This window comes from Lissotriton vulgaris, chromosome 7 (genome assembly GCF_964263255.1).
Source record: "Lissotriton vulgaris chromosome 7, aLisVul1.2, whole genome shotgun sequence".
Classification (NCBI taxonomy): Eukaryota; Metazoa; Chordata; class Amphibia; order Caudata; family Salamandridae; genus Lissotriton; species Lissotriton vulgaris.
Window position 1 is genome coordinate 675,104,245 of NC_141695.1, and position 18,882 is coordinate 675,123,126.

The 18,882-nt window shown below is 42.4% G+C and overlaps 1 protein-coding gene across 2 annotated transcripts in view; it reads left to right on the top strand.

The window, feature by feature from the left end:
* The window catches only part of SCPEP1 (serine carboxypeptidase 1), a 218,211-nt gene that overhangs the window by 49,211 nt on the left and 150,118 nt on the right, over positions 1-18,882 (top strand). Inside the window, exons 7-8 of one of the 2 annotated variants that reach the window (XM_086930879.1) lie at positions 9,697-9,734; positions 14,432-14,560. In XM_086930879.1, the coding sequence (XP_086787005.1) occupies positions 9,697-9,734; positions 14,432-14,560 (167 nt within the window). The remainder of the gene's footprint in view (positions 1-9,696; positions 9,735-14,431; positions 14,561-18,882) is intronic. The other variant, XM_086930880.1, reaches the window with a different exon arrangement.

Sequence of the window (18,882 nt, forward strand, 5' to 3'; positions counted from 1 at the left end):
ATATTATAAAACTAGCCCCTGTTTTTCTTTGGCACAATGTCTGGACCAACACTGCCACAGAACTGAATAGAACCATTATAGAGGACTGTCTAAGCTGTGATGCGGCAAAAAATATTAAATGGTTTAGTTACATCATGAACTTTGTTAGTGAGATTGGTCATCCTGAATATTTTACCGACCCGGCTTCACTGGAACAGCTCTTGCGATACATCCTAAAAAAGACTCTCCTAGAACATTTGGAATTGCAAAGATGGAAGGGTGAAAGGACTAAAAAATCTGTCATGAGCCACGATGAGGTGACATCCCAAAGGAGCATGCAGCTGTATCTTGTACTAGATCAACCCCTACAGCATCGCAGGCTCCTGACATACTTTCGCCTGGAAACTTTTTATAGACTTGTATCATTTCCGCATTGTAATGACTGGGCGAGAGAAAAGACGCTGTCCCTTTGATGATAAATCATAACAATCAAACATACATTGCACTCTTTTCTGTACTTTATATAGCCACCCTTGGCGACAAATTTTAAAACCTCTCTGTTAGTCTGGGGCTTAAGAAAAGCTAGAGATGCCTATAACAAACTAAGGTCCTTAGACGACTGCCTTACCATTAGTACAGTGAGCCTCTGCTTGAATACAATCTTAAGAGTGAGAAGGACTATAATTATGGAATAGCATTGGCCAATTAATTATAACTAATTAACATGTATCTCACCTGATTGCATTGTCTTATATCTCTTTTTAACTTCTTTTAATAATTTTAAAAAACTGTTTTTAGTAATGTTTAATTCTGAGCGAATAAGATGGAATTTTAACTTTGTTTTTATTTGTATACTTTTATGAATTGTAAATTCAATTCGAATAAAGTTTTTGAACTGAACTGAAGAACCAGACGAGAAATGAAAAAGGTCCGCCCTCGCCCGAGATCACAAAACCGCAACCCGCCACTCTGTGGCAGAAGTGCCCATTACGAAGTCCTTCCTGGAATCACTGTTCAACACGCTCAGGGACGACTTCAAAACGTTGCAACAAGAAGTGGAGGGAGAGGTCCGGGAGATTTGACGAGAAGTGGACGGCCTTGGGGAGCGGGTGGCAGTCATTGAAGAGACAGACCAAGCCAGAAGTGAGGAGATAGAACAACTACAACAGGAGGTCATACGACTGAAAGACCCACAGTTGGACCTGCAGGCACATGCAGAGGACTTGGAAAACCAATCCAGTCGAAATAACATACGGGTCCGGGGGGTCCCACTCAAGGAAGAGGGGAAGGACATTACAAGCTACCTGCAAGCTCTCTTTCGCGACGTCCTAGGGGAACCAACAGACTTTGTAGTTAGGATCGACAGGGCGTACAGAGAGGGGCTCCCTAGATGTTTGCCTGCCCCCCCACCGGACATATTGGGTTTCTTGGGTTCCGGAACTGCCCAATAGCCCTGTACCAGGACCTCTCGGCCATCACCCTACAGAACAGAAAAGCTTTCAAGGCAGCCATGGAATTCTGCAAAAGGAGGAGATCCCTTACTCCTGTTGTCACCCGTTCAGACTGATTTTTAAATGGAAAGGGGCCCTGCATCAAATGCGATCACTGCAAGACACTTGTGCACTATTGGACATAGAGCAACCGGAGGACCAGACATCCATGCAACAATCACAGGGGCACGCCAAAGGAGGATGGCAGAAGGTCGGCCACAGGCACTCGCCTGAATCAAATTTGAAGCCCGAGGCCCACGTCATCTCTCAGGAGAGGGCCATAGCCATCCGGGAGGTGGCCAAAGAAACGCCGACCTATGAATGAGCCCTTAGCTATGGCGGGTCCCATTCCTGAGGCGCCAGGACCGACCCGCATACATGAAGACATCGCCTATCACACGCACAATTTTGCAGGTGTGGGACAAGGTGGCAGTGACTAGGGGCCTCACTACTTATCCATCGCCGTTGACACCCCTATTCGACAACCCAGCCTTTGAGCCAGGTATGGTCCCTGGATCTTTCCCTCACTGGAGGTCATCGGACTGTAGGTCGGCTGGTCACCTTTTCGATCGGGAAGGCTTTATGCCGATGCAAACTCTACAGGAGGGCTACGCGCTTCCGCAGATTCCGCGCTTCCAATACTTTCAGATCCGGGACTGGCTCACGAATAGAGACACGTTACCGCAGTTCAGTAGGCACCTCACTCCATTTGAAAAATGGCTCCACACCAAGAAGACAGATAAACAAGCGATAACAGATCTATACAAAATGCTACGCCCGCCGATCCCCACTTCGCGGGTCAGAAAAGATGGGAGCGAGAACTAGGACGACTACTCACGGATAAGGAGTGGCAAGACCTATATTACAGGGCCCACCACACCGCAAGGAATGTGGCTAGTAAGGAATCAGCAGTCAAGATAGCTTACTATTGGCACCTAACACCGGCACGGCTTCACCAAAGTAACCTGCGCCGTGACCCTCTGTGCTGGAGGGGATGCGGACAAGTAGGCATTCTAACCCACATACTCTGGGAATGCGCAGAGGTGCAGGAATTTTGGGAGCAGGTACTTTGGGACATAGACAAATACTTTGATACGGAAATCCCACGCTTCCCGGCTTACACAATACTGGGACTACCCAACAAAATCACCTTCCCACTCAAATCACTCAGAGGAAAACAAATGGGGCTGGCAATGGGGGCAGCGACGCAACACGTCCTATCATTATGGGGCTCCACACGAAAACCCACACATACTGGGTGGCTCCATAGGCTCTGGTCCTCGATGGGCATGGAAAGGATACAGGCCTCCCTCACCCAAACACAAGACACGTTCCTAGATACTTGGCAACCCCTATTAGATCTCCTGTCCGATGAATTTAATGAGCTCACCTGCCCAAAATACCTCGAGGTTCTTCTACTTGCTGACGAATTCCAGTGAACCTCTGACACATCCACCTAGAGCTCCCAGGTTCGATAGCTGGTACAATGACCATCAGAATAGTGACCACACCGGAGGGGGGGGATCCAGGATGAGGGGGGGAGGGGGAACTGGGGGAGTGGGGACTGTTCATTTGGGGTTGTTTGGGGCATTGCCGTTCAGCACCAAGCCCACGCCCACTCGCATGGACAAATTTTCACTTCCCAGCTACACGTTGACCACCCTGGGGGTGGGGGGGGGCACGGGTCCGAGGAGGGGTATGTTCCCCAAGACTTACATTGCCCGACTTGTTCTGTGATTTATTTCATGAAATACAATACAAATTATTTAAACCAAAAAAAGACTGCACGCAATTGGCCAAAGGCGGGCGCATTGCTCTGCCCATGGCCTATTGGTGTGAGTAATAGACACCAATAGGCCATGTGGTTTCAATTATCGTGCCCAGACACGGGCGCAATAAGTGAAACCACATGGCTCGCTGTGGCGCGCACGCGTACCAATCACGAGCTTCTGTTTTTCTTTGGATTAATTTCACTGTGAAGCAACCCGCAGGAGCCGGCTCCCGAGGCAGCCTTCAGCAAGGCGCAGAAATGGATTAAGTTGAGTGTCTGGCTCTGCAGGCCTGCCCTGGCAGCCCCCGCGCCGTCAAGCTCGGTGTCCCATTTGCATGGCAGAGTGAGTCTGGTTTTACTTGTTCGTCTTTGTTTCTGTAAAGTTTTGTTTTTAATATTACACAGTTTTATTGTCTCCATATGCTTATTCAAACAGCTCGATTCCCTGAGCCAGCTAAAGCCAGGCTCCTGGAGCAATGATACAGCTCGATTTGTGGTTTAGGGAGTGAGTCACAGTCTGGTATCTAGTGTCTGAAGTGATGTGACAGATTGCAGTGTGATTCCCTGGTGAAGTCACTGTCTGACTTGTTTTTAAGTGCAGTAAATATCCAGTGTTACTATCGGCAAATTAATTACATTTATTTTAGAGCTCTCGAACAACTTTGGGTAATATCCGCGCTATATAGAAAAGACAAATGTTGACGCACGTTACATTTTTCTTTAATTGGGTTATGAATGGGTGGCTTAATTCCTTTTAGATAACGCCTCAGATAGGTGATGGCGAATGCGATAATTGGGCCAGGCACCGCATCACATGTTTAATAATGGTGTTCGGTGTTTTAGCGTACCTCCACTGGTCACTGACCCTTGCTGGCCTGCCTCGTGTGCGTGTTTACACAGCTCACAAATCAAAGCGTGAGGAAGGGTCCTGCCCTCCGTGAAGCCTTCTGTGTCCCATTAGTTGAAAGTACACCCGGTGGGAGGAGCACAGCTCTGAAAAGCAAACTCTTCTCCCCCCCCGTCCCCCCCCCCCCCTTCCCCGACCCTCCTCCACTAAGTGGGCAGTCAGAGAAGACATTTTGCTAAGGGGTTTTAGGCTGCCTCCGGCTGTAGGGGGTGAATACAGTCGATATATTTTTTTCCTTGCACAAAAATATTCCATGCAATTTTACAATGTTTTAACCAGCAGCCCCAACAAGCTGTCGAGTTCCCGTGGGTGGGAGGGAAGGGGGCAATTGGGGGAATGGGGAGGGGTCGCTGCTCAATGCCCTACCGGTGAAGGGAAATGGATGGTACGCCTAATGTGTATCATTGGTGTTATTGGAGATTTATGTCACTGCGACACCTTGTTTCCTCTTCGGGCCACCAATTTAGCAGATCGGTGCATTATGGGAGCTGTTCTTTTGTTTCCACCCAATTAAATGGTTGATTAATACAGCGAACGCAATGATTTGCACAGGGAAGGCGCAGGACTCGAAAAGCAATGCCCCAGTAGCACAGATTCATCCAGTAACCCTAAAACCCACGGATGCTTCCTGTGTTTTACTGAAATAGGCCCCTTTCGTCACCGCGCACCTCGTTAATCATCTGTCTGATCTGCCTACATAGGGAGCCATTCTTCTCGGATGTATGACGTTACAACGCAAACTTTTACAATGCACACCGTTACAACGCAAATTTTACAACGCAGATACATTTACAACGCATACCTTTACAACGCAAGACATTACATAGCAGATGCTATTACAACGCATGCCATTACAACGTAAGTATAGGTAAGTAAATTATTTTATTAAAAAATGTAATTTAAAAAAAATTAATTAATTAAATAAAGTAAATTATTTTTAAGTAATTAATTTGTACATATATATATATATATATATATTTTAAAAAATAGTTTATTTTTAAAAGAACTCTTATTATTGAACTATAATTAATAAATAAAATTAATCAAAATATATTTTTTAATTATTTATTTAAAAAGTGAACCCTAAAAATACCCCTGTACCCCAAAACCCAACCCTAAAACCAAAAAGTACCCCTGTACCCCTAAACCCAAACCCAGCCCTAAAACCTAAAAGTACCCCTGTACCCCAAAACCCAAACCCAGCCCTAAAACCTAAAAGTACCCCTGTACCCCAAAACCCAAACCCAGCCCTAAATCTTAAAAGTACCCCTAAACCCAAACCCAGCCCTGAACCCTAAAAATACCCCTGTACCCCAAAACCCAACCCTGAACCCTAAAAATACCCCTGTACCCCAAAACCCAAACCCAGCCCTAAAACCTAAAAATACCCCTGTACCCCAAAACCCAGCCCTAAAACCTAAAAATGCCCCTGTACCCCTAAACCCAAACCCAGCCCTAAAACCTAAAAATGCCCCTGTACCCCTAAATCCAAACCCAGCCCTAAAACCTAAAAATACCCCTGTACCCCTAAACCCAAACCCAACCCTAGAACCTAGAAATACCCCAGTACCCCTAAACCCAAACCCAGCCCTAAAACCTAAAAATACCCCTGTACCCCAAAACCCAAACCCAACCCTAAAACCTAGAAATACCCCTGTACCCCAAAACCCAAACCCAGCCCTAAAACCTAAAAATACCCCTGTACCCCAAAACCCAAACCCAGCCCTAAAACCTAAAAATACCCCTGTACCCTAAAACCCAAACCCAACCCTGAACCCTAAAAATACCCCTGTACCCAAAAATCCAAACTATATATATATATATATATATATATATATATATATATATATATATATATATATATATATATATATATATATATATATATATATATATATATATATATATATATATATATATATATATATATATATGTATATGTGTATATATATAAAATTACTTTAATTAAATTATTTTATTTATTTTAAATATTTTAGTAATTTAAAAAAAAAGGTAAAATAAATTACTTACGTTGTAATGGCATGCGTTGTAATGGCATCTGCTATGTAATGTCCTGCGTTGTAAAGGATCCTGCGTTGTAATGGTATGCGTTGTAACGGTGTGCGTTGTAATAGTTGCGTTGTAACGGTGGTTTCCCATTCTTCTCTTCACCTGTTTGATGGATGTAATATGCAGCTAGGCCCCTCTTTATTCTGCACACTTATTGTTGGGTCTGTCCCGTATTATCGCACTAGGGCTGGTTCCAAGTTGTGTAATATCAATACTCCTAAGTAATCACTTACCACACCAGAGTATTGTGTGATCTGTGTCATGTGCAGTCATTTTGATCACTTAGGGTGTGTTTAAGAGTGTGTAAAACACAGGCATGTCCCGGTTCATCCCTGCACATGTATGTTCAGTATGATGTGTATATATATATATATATATATATACAGCCATGCTCTTGTTTATCATACTTTCAGCTAACTCTGCCAGACAATAAGACCGCTGGGTTGGTGACATTTTGTACAGCAGACGCTTTGCTTTTGCTGGAGTTTGAGCCCCAATTTAATCATTTAAGGAATGTTTTATAGTATACACGCACTTAAGAGGCAGAACCTCTAGATGGAACTCGTATATACAGTGTGTGGCAGGGAACTACAAACGTGCTATATCTGTTTGTGTTTGAGCCACGCAACAAAGCAGCTTGGCACTGTAATGTCTTCATTATGGCATGGGGTTGAAGGGGCCTTCTCTGAATGTTTTATACATACCTTACTTTGGACGGCCCCGAATGCTAATGCGAGTGGCCCTATGTCATTTTGCCAACATGAAGTGGCCTGCCTGTTTACAGTCCGATCTGGCGCCTTGTCATTGAAACTGGAAGAAGGCATTCTTACAACTACAGGGCACCCTCAGTGGGCATGTGGAAAAACACGGGAACATGAATCTGTCACAAATCATGAACCGGTAATAGTAAAATAAATTGCCTTTAAAATGTTCATTTTTGAGGCAGAGATGACCCCGGTATCCAGTATTACACCTCTGGTAGATGTTTCATGCGTCCTGCGCACAGAGATGACCCCGGTATCCAGTATTACACCTCTGGTAGATGTTTCATGCGTCCTGCGCACAGAACTAAAGTTATATTCAGCTGGAAAGCGGGGTTGTTGCTCCCCCGGGTTGGTGAAAGAGAATGGTTTACTTGCTTTCCTAAAGTTTAAGTCTCAAATGTTCCCTATATTAATATATGAAACTCATTGTTGGCTTGGGTTACAGTAGTACTGTAGGTATGATCTGTTACAGACGAATGTAAACCAACTGTTGAAGATTGGAGCCAGTTATTAGCATTTGTTATTGACTGTCTTTGCCTAGGAATTGTTTGATTGGTAACTCATTGCCTCCTTGATTAGCAGAGTTTTTCGGCGGTGCATCCAGGATGGCTCAAGTGATTTTAACAATGGCCACTAGCAAATTCTGCGAATGCCAATAGCGCTATGCAAATTTCGTCACTCAGCTGCATAAAAAAAGTAAAAAACATTGTCACTTTCAACAGTAACTTTTACAAAGGCAAAACCGAGTGCATTGCAAATGCTTGTTTATACGTCCACTCCAAAGCAAAACACATGGGTAAAAGACATTGTCAATCTACTCCAATAGCTCTAACTCTGTCTATTGCGACACCCATTGCATTGCAAATGCTTGTTCACGTTACTATTTGGAGCTCATTTCCACTTCTCCCAACATCCCACCCCAGAGACTCATCACTGATGCCTGCTTCAGGCTGAAGTAGACTCTCTCCTCATCGAGGGCGCCATGGAACCATTGCCTTCACACCTGCAGGGCACAGTGGTGTATTCCCTCTATTCCCTCTATTTTCTCATTCCCAAGAAGGACTGCTACCTCAGTCCTATCCGAGACCTCCAGCCCCTCAACAAATGCATCCAGGCAATACTTTTCCACATGGTCTGTCTTCAGGATGTCATTCCTCTAATGCTGCAATGTGACTTCTTGACTGCCCTCGATCTCAAAGATGTCTACTTCCACATCCCAATTCACCTGGCACCGTCTCTACCTCTGTCTTGTGATAAGTGACAAATATTAACAGTTCAAGGTGCTGCTTTTCAGTGTCACAACCCTTCCTAGAGTGTTTACATAGTGTTTAATATAATAGTGGTAGCTGCGCACCTGTGGCGCCAGGACATCTACATGTTCCTTACCTGGCCGACTGGCTGATCAAGAGTGCAACTCAGCAAAAATATCACGCACACACTCGGTCCACTATAACCCTTCTACACAATCTGGAGTTTACCATCAACGCAATAAAGTCCCACCGCCAACCCCTTCTAATTCAAGCCTATCTAGGGGATATTGGGGGGTGGGGAATTCTCAACTCAGTGGTGGGCAGGCCTTCTCCCAATCCTGCATGGCTGCAGTCCTTCCAAGCAATGCTCGCTCTTTATCAGCCAGATCAACAGATCAGTCTGGACAGTCATGCGCCTCCTGGGCATGATGACCTCTTGCATTGCCTGAGTCCCACATGCCAGTTTACACATGCGCCCAAATGCAAGAATGCGTAGCACAAGTGGACTGTCTTTTTTTTGGTGAGTGTGTTTTTTTTGTTGTTTATATGCAGGAACAGCTATAGAGCACCTGTACATGTGGGGGAGGCTAATCTGTGGATGCTTAGTCAGGCCTTTGCTTTGCCCATACACACATGAAGAATGGTAGTTTGTAAGGGCATAGTTGGCAGTCTTGTCACTGGGGTTGAATTCCCGTTGTAAATAGAAATAGCAGATATGTGAAAAAAGTCCTCCAAAAAGTGGCAGATGTCTGGCAGGTAAGGTCTTTAAATAGGCAGGTACTATTTAATATTTACCATGGTTTGTCACAGCGAGATAAATGCCCAAAACACAAATATTTGGAAAGCTGTTCTGGGCTTTAGGAGTATGGTTTTAAGTAAAAAAAAATGCAATAGTACTAAAAACAAAATGCTGAATCATATCCTATGCGAATGAAAAATACTAAAAATAGGATCTTAATATTATTCTCTTTACAATCAATTTCCCCTGAAGTAATTATTGAAACCTATAAAATCCCTTAGCACCACAAATGATGACTTGTATGGAGAAGGAGCATGGTTATTGTTTTGACCATCTTGAACGTTGCTGCTTTGGAAACAATATGGCTCTCGGCTAGTATAAGCAGCATCAGACAGGTTTTAGTCTAATAAGGGTGCCTTTGTCAGATCAATTCCTTTAGCCCTAATTACTGTATTGTGCCCTGTTAAAGTATTTCCAATGCATCGTTCATAAAACTATAATAAGATGGAGCAATTAACTTTGGTGAATGAAGTTTAAAGAGTCGTATCACAGACCAGTTTAGCTGTTTAGATGATGGGGATGGTGGAGGCTTCAAATCAAGTGAATTGCCAACTATGTAACCTAGTGGGTGTAATGATTGTGACGATGCTCTGCTATGTGAAAACTACTTTATTTCTACAATTGTAACGACCAATGGATAAAAACCCAAAATGTTTTGTTTTTCAGATTCTGTCCTTTCATGGGGCCCATATCTTTATAGCACAGTAAGTTATGGCTTGATAATATTTATTTTGTTTGTCGAACTCAAAGCTGCAGTGAATGACTAAACCTCTTCTATGCGTTCTGAATGAATATACAAGTAAGATAGATCTTCTTCCCCATCCCAGAACCACAATGGCTGGAGAGAACCCTTCTCCCACATAATGCCTAGAAAAACTATGTGACTGCAAGTTCCTTTTTAAGAAGTGTAATTCAGTGGCTGCCTTTCTCTTTTCTAACAACATTCAGGCATATCACTGTTCCCTCTTTCATCCTTAACTACCTTCCACACACACTCGGCCAAATGAAGGTTTGTTAAATTCACCCATTCAACAGTGGAAGGACCGCTGTGTTCTAAAATGGAAACCATGCAAGAATGAGAATCAGTTTTTTGATGTCTGTGTGTTCTGCTATCTACTTTTAGATAGCTGTTCTGGGGTCTGTCTGTGGGATGGTGAGGATGGATGCAGAGTTATTAATATTTTATATTTCCATTCTACTGGAAAGATATTTTTTTACCCTTCCTCCGCAACAGTTTCTTAATCCTTGTAAAGAAAAATCGTCTTGAATCTAATGATGGTTCAATACTTGCGAAGTATAGGTTATTGAACTTTAACACTAGTTCACCATCATCAGCGTCTTCCACAGATTACTATTAGTTCTTTCTTTCTTTCCCTGGGTATAAAGATCCTCTGTGCCACCATGGTCCGTTAAAAATGAATCCAAAAGTTGGCCAAAATATAGCCGATTATGAGAAGCCTCTTCAAGTCAATAGTGCTCAGACCTGTGCATTTTTTACTTATGGGGTTGATGTTTTAAGTGGACATGGCTAAGATGGACACAGTGTGAGACGCATTTGTGTGAGCTCCAGACAGATCACCCTAATAAACCTATCCTGCTGAAAGTTAGACCCCCCTCAGTTATCGTTTCATCGCTTGATGTGATTCATTCCACTTGCTGGCAGCAGGCCCATGTGGAGTGACTGTTATGGCCAGTTTTTAGGAGCTGCGGGGGGAGGGGAGTTGCTGGCGGTATGGCATACGAACAGAGGGGACACCATGGACTGCGTTACTGAGTGGTGAGAGAAGGCTGCAAGCTGAGACTCCTTGGAGGAGGATTGCTGGAAACTGATGCAGTTGTGCACCATACAGATTGTCAGCGGATGTGAGCTACCTTCTTCTGCTGGGTAGTCCTGAGATTGGAGACTGTGCATGAATCACAGAAAAGGTCATTGTGTTCCCCTGTACCCATTCACTTTAATCAGTTTGCAGAATTGTGCTTGAACTTTGATGGAGTCCGCTATGCCTGGTATGGCAAAGGTGACTGGCAAGTCAATAGCTATTGCAACGAGGAGTATAATGCAGCTGGTGTTGCAGGTAGATTGGAGCTATAATGGCTCCCACCTCTATGTAAGAAAATGATGATGGAAATACATGTTGGGGTTTAAGATGATTGTTTCGCCCTCCATGGGTCCCTGATGGCTGCGTCGAATTACAGACTTGTATCAAATGGGGAGGGAGATTTCGCCACTGTTCGTTAGATCAGCCTGAACATAATTACTTCTGAGTCCATTACTACTCTTCCCCCATAGCCAATACTGATCCTATTCAGAATACGTATAAAGAGCGATGGGCATATCAAAGTGGAAGCTTGATCATCCTGTATGAAATACCTCAAAGGCTAGGTTGACTTGATGCAAAACACCACATTCAGCCTATCAAATTAATGAGGTCACTCTCACCACATTAATAATCCGCTCCTCCTCGATCTCTTAACTGATGGAGTACCACTGAGAGGTTTGTCATAGGAGAGGGAGACCTATTGCACACTGACTCTACAACTAAATGGGTCTGGCAGTCAGACACGTGGCTGGTAGAGTAAAGGTGGACCTCGTAAGGAACTCACCATGGTGAAGCCAAATAATTACAATGCTGGTGGTTTGCCTGATGATGGGTTAACATAATGCGCAAATAGTGATGATGTGAAGGCCCCCTTTAGCCATACGTAGAAGACCCTGCAGGAACACTGGCAAGTTTGACAAAATCTTAGTATATGGACATTAAATCCAACACTGAACCTTAGATTGATGCAGTTACAGTGGAAGTGGGATTGCTTCTAGCAGATCATAAGAAATAAAAGTAGAGGGCGGAGAACCAAATGTGACTGCAATAAGACAATCTGTGAAAGATATGCAGACCCAACCTAAAGTCCAAAAAGAAGTGTGATTTCTTAAAATGTAGGCGGGTGACGGAGAAAGCCGCTCATGTCGTAGCAATATAAGAATTGCAGGCTTGCTGGAATGAGCTGAAGGGCTGAGCATGGAACGGTTTCTTGAGCACTGGCTGGCCCAAACAGTGCTGAAAGTAAAGTATCTCCCTTTTTTCTCTGTGGATCAGGCGCACAGGGTACCCTCCTGTGGTCCGTCCCTGGTAGCCCCTCCCAGACCAGTAGTGGCGAGACTATTCAACTATTGTGATAGAGATCACATTGTTAAAGTCTCAAGAAAGAAATAACTCTGGACTACGGAGAACAATAAAGGAAACTTACTTATGGACTGCATACAGATGTTCAGAGGAAAAGGGAATAGTTTATCTAGTTAAAACAAATTACTGCATCAATTAGATGTATGTTATGCACGTATGCACTAAACTCTGACTGATAGATGGGGATAAAGTCTGCTTCTTCTTGACCACAACAGAGGCCTGGGCATTGCCGGAGTCCAACAGGGATGTTGTCACAACAGACAAGCATGACTCTGGATGGCCATCGCAAAGAAGAAGGTGATCTAATAGGAGCATGTAGGCAGACCCACCAAGGAACAGGCTGCCAGAGAAATAGTAGTTGTATCAAATGTAGTACATCAAAACCACCAGCATGACGAGGGTGCTAAGGCAGGAAGAATGCAGAAAGGGCCTATAGGAGCAGAGTGATCTCAGTGAAGATAAATGCAGGGAAGGGTACTAGTCAGGGTGCTCATTATTTTCCATCATCTTTGCACTTGCTGTGGACCTGCCATCATGTCTGCTGGGGAGGAGAGGCCCCGATGGATGGTAGCTTACACATTATACTTTTATATGCCAATGATGCACTTAATTATCTCCGATCCTATTGTGTAAGCCTAGCTATTTCTTATAAAATATGCCCTATGCTAAAGCGAACCTGAACTGGAATTACTTCTTTGACAACGGGTTGTTTGCATAATAGGACTGCGCTATTGAAAATTAGCCAGAACTGTGGAAAATTTCATGAGGTACCTAGCACTTCGTAAAAGCTGCACATGCTTTTGAGTCCTGATATGGGCAGGATGGCAATTGCAGTAATGCAGCATTCGGTTGGTGTTCCTTAAAAAATGGTGGGAGAACTCTATAATTAAGTCTTTTCTAAGACAAAACTGGGAAAGATATTTGGGTTATGAGAAATGCCACACCAAAATACACTTAATTCAACTGCATCCACCACATGTATCTGACCCTGAAAATCATAGGTCGTATGCACCCAGGCCTGTTAACGGTCTCTCCGAAGATGTACAGGTGTCAAGATGAATTTTTCTATAAGGTATGGCAATGAGCTATAACATACAACATTTTTGGTGGAGAGTGCTAGAATGTGCGGCAGATCAAACTGATAGGATGGTACCGAAAGAGTCGCTACCATGTCTTTTAGGTCTGATAGTACACACAGAGGATGAACGATCTGTGCAGATTCATAGACTTCGCCTGGAGACTTGCAAAGAGACTCATCGCTATGGCGTGGAAGGCTCTCACCACTCTACCTTTGCTCATGTGGCAGAGGGACTAAAAAAGACACACCATATTCGGAAATTGACACACTATGTAGATCCCAGAGTTTGAATGGGGGGTTATCATACGCAATATGGATGCCTGTGTAGAGAAATGTATTTGCTAAATCAGATGAGAGATCCCATTGAGGCATCACATGAGAACTTTTTATATTGTACCCTCAATTGTAAACTGTATCCCAGCTCGAAAGATGCTGGATAACGGTATGGGTGGTGCTCCCATTCAAACTGATTATTTATAACTGCTGTAACCTACTTGTAGTGGGGAAATAATTGCTTTGTGGCTGAGCTCGGAACCAGGGTTTACTGTTGACTATTGGTTGCTGTATGTTTGAATGTAAAAACACAAAGTGGCTCCGCTGGTTAGTAAAAAGAAAATAACGATGTATTGATAGATTATTTTCATTAGTTGATATAGTTCTATGTAATGATGGTGATAATTTGGGAACAAAATGCGGTTGATGTATTAAAGTGGCAGAACATTTTCAAAAAGGTCTTTGAGCCTTAAGATAACTAATGCGTGTCAAAATAATATGTATTTACCTACATGGTAGAATTAGTAGTACAGCCTAATAACTTTTTATATCCGGTTTTTAATTTTAAATAGGTGAAGGATAGTTCTACTTTTGCCTCGAATGTAATGATGGCAGGTTTGCACTGTAAAGCTTTAAGAAAAAAGTCTTCTTTGTCAGAATTATGACTAGTTCTTTTACTTACATTTCCTATATACTCCGCTTGCTGAAATCTTTTAAATAGAAAAACATTAAGCATGTTGGTCGTATTTTGAGCACATTTTAACAACATAGAATGTGTGTGTCAATAAGGTTTTAACTCTCCTGTGAAGTATTGCAGTAAGCGATTACTTTGTATTCATTTTAGTGCCGTGATTGTATTGTATTTCAGTCTCTTCTTGATGATGAAGGCCTGGGCGAGGTCACTGAAATTGCAAATGAAGTCATGGATGCCATAAACAAAGGGAAGTACCTGGAAGCCACTAACTTGTGGAGTCAAACTGAAGATGTGATTGAGGAAGTAAGATTGTGTTTATTAAATTCGTAGAGTTCAGTCTTTAAAAAGTAAAGACTATAGAGATGCTACATATTTGAGTGGTTTAAGATGCTAAATTGATAAAACTACATACTACAATCTTCAATTCGCATTTATGGAAGAATTTAAATTCATCTGAAAACGTATCTTTTTCCAGAATAATGGTAGCTCCCCTGTTCTCTATTAGCAGTCTGCTCTTGGTCTCTATAGGCGCTGGGATGCCTCAGGGTAACCGTGCGCGGTATAAAATTCAATAATAATAATAATAATAATAAATTGTCTGGAATTTAGTTTTCTAACTTTATGTATAATTAGAATTTTGGATAAGAAACTGGAACAATATTAGTTTCTTTGAAATCTCTGTTGTATATTAGTCTGTGTGATGTACACAAAGATGTCTACAAATAACAAGGAATATTTATAGGCTTTCTTAGCCTTCTGATGAATGCTGTTGTCTTTGTGTTTAGTGCAACTTGTAACAGTTGCATTCTCTCTGCTTCACACACCTTGCTGGTTCACACCACTGTTTGTTTTAAGACTGCATTTCTTTGAGACTCCAATTTATCACTTGCACCCTATTCTCTCTTTTGTAGATGTCTGACTAATCACTTGACCTGTTACTTAAATATTGCCCAGCTCACACAATCATTCTGATTACTTGAGTGTGAAGGTATATACTTTTTTGTAATTGAAGTTTTGTTAAAAAAAATAGTCATGTGCTTTATGCCATTTTCATTTCTTCTTTGCGTCACATTGCCTGCAGTCTTAAATTAACCTTTGCAGGAGGTCTGCTGTTTGACACTTCAGAACAGGTTAAGCGTTGTTCACTAGTATACCTCCACATTTTCTCGTTTTTTGAGGGGGGGGGGGGAGGGGAGGAGTATAGTGCAAATGTCACTTCTATTACTTAGCCTTCTGGCACTATAGAATGACTCAAATTGACATGCTTACTGAGAGATTAACGAATCGACTAAAAAAGCTGACCATGATTTACTAGGGACGTCCAAAACGAAACAGATTGGCCTCTGCTTTTAGGTGAAAAAGTTGGGAATTCCAAAGTGTAGTTCCTTGCACCTTAAGTAGTCATCTGTCTTGAAAATGCACTCCAGCTTGCGCTTTGATCTGAGGTGTTGTCTCGCGCATACTGCTCAAATTTGTCTGATAGAAATGTCAGGCTCTTACCATAAAAGACTACAGGGAGGATAGCGACAGGTTTTAAACATACAAGTCAGTCATACCCAGTTGTTTGTTCTGCAAAAAGTTACATTTGTAGAAAAAGATAGCATGATCAACGCTAAGAAATGCCTGCACAATGCAATTGAAACGTACATGTGGAACACATTTCTTGAAGTTGATTGATACCCAAATCATGGTTGAATCTCAGCAGGGGTTATGAGCTTGTGCCTCTTGCTACCATTTTTGGTAATCCATCAAAGGGGCCCTATAAGGTTTGTAGTAGTTGGAAGGAGAAGGTATTCTCTGAAATTAGTGGTGAGGGTTTTAGCCCACAAGGCCTTCCCTACGATTGAGTTTTTAGATGAAAGCCTCTGAGGATTGTATATCAGTTGGATTTATTTCATGTCTCCTTGCTTCTGCTGGTCTAATTTGTCTGTAGGCTCATAAGAACTACTTTAACCAAGCAATTGTTGATAACCCCTGCTGTGGTCACTGTTTATTGGTATGCAGACACTTAGGCTGAAAACCCCACCTTCTTCTCCTCTCCACTGTCATTACCATATGCAGGGCATGACCCTCGTTTGTCCTATTCATCTTGCTTCATTATGACCTCTTTGCTGCAGTATGATTGTGGGAGAGAGGCAGAAGCAGTCTCCTCTCTCATGTAAAAACATCTGTAAAGATGCCATCACTGATCTTTCTGTTGTTTATCGAACTACCGAGCCTGCCTTCAGTGCTCATATGCTGTTTCAGTAGATCCTGAGTTTTAGATTGTTTTCTTCTATAGATAATGGATGGTCTGGCTTCTCAACTTTGCGCTATCTGTTATAGTGATTTTAGAGCCAGGTCTTATGGGTATTTCCATACCTAAAAACTGTTTGAAAATAATTCTCCAAAATCCCTCCTTTCACTTTGAAGAATATGCTATCTCCATGCCTTTCAACAACCAGTAGAGAGGTGAAGGAGTGCTGTTAAGCACAAGGGGTGTTAAATTGGCCAACAGTGTCAAAGAGCTTTACAGGTCAATATGATACTTTTGAAAAGACAGAATAATTTGTGGATGCTGTTATGCATTCAGCAAGATAACTCCAATAGTTCAAATTAAGTCAGTCAGTCAAACCACTTTATTCGATTAGTTAAAATCATACAAAGTAAGAAACCTACATTAAAATCACAATTATTTACATCAGGGAGGCACCATATTTAAAAAAGTCAAAGATGTCATCCAATATTATAAAATTCACCAGGGTCTCAAAATTAATAAAAATAGACATAGATCAAATTTACTACAGCTCTAAAATAATTCATACCATAATAGCATTAGGAAATCTTTTTTTCCTTAACCGCACAGCAGCAACCAAAAAACTGGCAATATTAAAAATGGACCATACATCATCTAGCATTTGGAGATCTAATAAAGCTGGTCTAACTTGTTGAAAACCCTTTCCTCTCAAGAGAGGAACTAAAAACCGCCTTCAAATGGAGTCATAAAATCCACAGAACATGATGAAATGCAGTGTATCTTGTAAAGAACAATCCTCACATTGACACACTACTATCTCTTCTGGTTTACACCATCCAGAAAGGTTCCCCAGCGAAAAATGGATTAAGTTAAAGCGGAACCTTGTCAACAGCCATCAATGATATGGTTTGGTCACAATTCTTAAATAATGTTCAATCAAAGGGGAGGCATTTAATAAAAAGTGTGTCCCTCTCCATCATTAGTAAATTCAGAAACTGATCTTACCCATTTTACTTCTTCCTTTCCCATCTGGGTTGTTATAGATGTCAATCTGCCCCAGTTTGTAAAACATAAGTTTAATGTATGACAGCCATGGAATTCTCCTAGCCTCGTCTAGGGCAATACAATCCCTTAGGATTTGATGATTCAATGTTCTCTCGGGATTTAGCCAAGGTTTAATCCAACAAACTAGCGGGCCAATCTCAGCTGGTCAGTCACATAACCCAGGCCTAATTCCTGATGAGTGGAAAAAGTTAGGGTAGATTGGGATACCGACAAGAGGGTGCGTAGAAACTTCTTTTCAGCCAACTATACTCCTCGTAGATATTTATAGCCCCAAATGGCAGCGCCATATGTAGTGATTGCCAGACATTTGGATCTATAAATAGCAAGTATTTCATCAAAGGGCCGTGCTCCCAACCGCTGTGAGATCCCCACTAAGGCTGATGTTGATCTAACCACAGCGTTTTTCTTTGCTCTAAATTGGGGAACCCAGGACCCTCTGTCATCAAATAACACCCCCAGGTATGTGAAGGAAGACACTTTAGATACAACAGCCCCATTACAGAAAAAAGGTTTGACTTTCCTGTTATGGCATCCAGCTGTCATAACAAGAGATTTGGACATATTTACAACCAAGTCCAGTGATTTCATAAGCGCTCCAAATGCATCTAATAATCTCTGGAGGCCTATAGCCGTGCGGGAAAGAAGCACAGCATCGTCCGCGTATAGGAGGACAGGAATAATCCTGCCCCTTACACGTGGCGTATCCGGACTAGCCTTAACCAAGGTTTTTTTCTATGGCATTTATATAAAGTGTAAAAAGTAGGGGTGCCATTATGCACCTCTGCCGAACGCCTCTCCCCGCCTCAAAGTGACTCGTGCATTTGCCATCCCGGGTAACTTTAACCGCTGCTGTAAGATCCCTATGTAGTTCAGCTAAAAAATGAACCACACATGGATCAATTCCTAAATCTAATAAAATGGACCACAGTTTAGATCTATTGACCAGGTCGAAGGCTGAAGTAAGGTCCATAAAAGCCATGTGCAAAGAACCTTTCTTTGCTACAGTATATTTGTTGATCAATAAATATAAGTTGAGGCACTGGTCCATGGTACTACGGCCCTGCCTGAAACCGTATTGGAGATTAGATCAAATCCCCTTCTCGTTAACCCAGTCAGAAAGTTTCTCCAAGATCACTTTGCCTAAAATTTTAACAGCAGTCGATTAAAGATATTGGTCTATAGCACCGTGGGTCCCCCCTCTGACCCTTTTTAGGTTTTGACTGGCGATGCGTACGAAGTACGCATGCGCCAAAAAACGTTATGAGTTGTATGTGGCGTCGGGTCTCCGCCCCCTCTTCCCATTGGCTAGCTCCATAAATGGAGG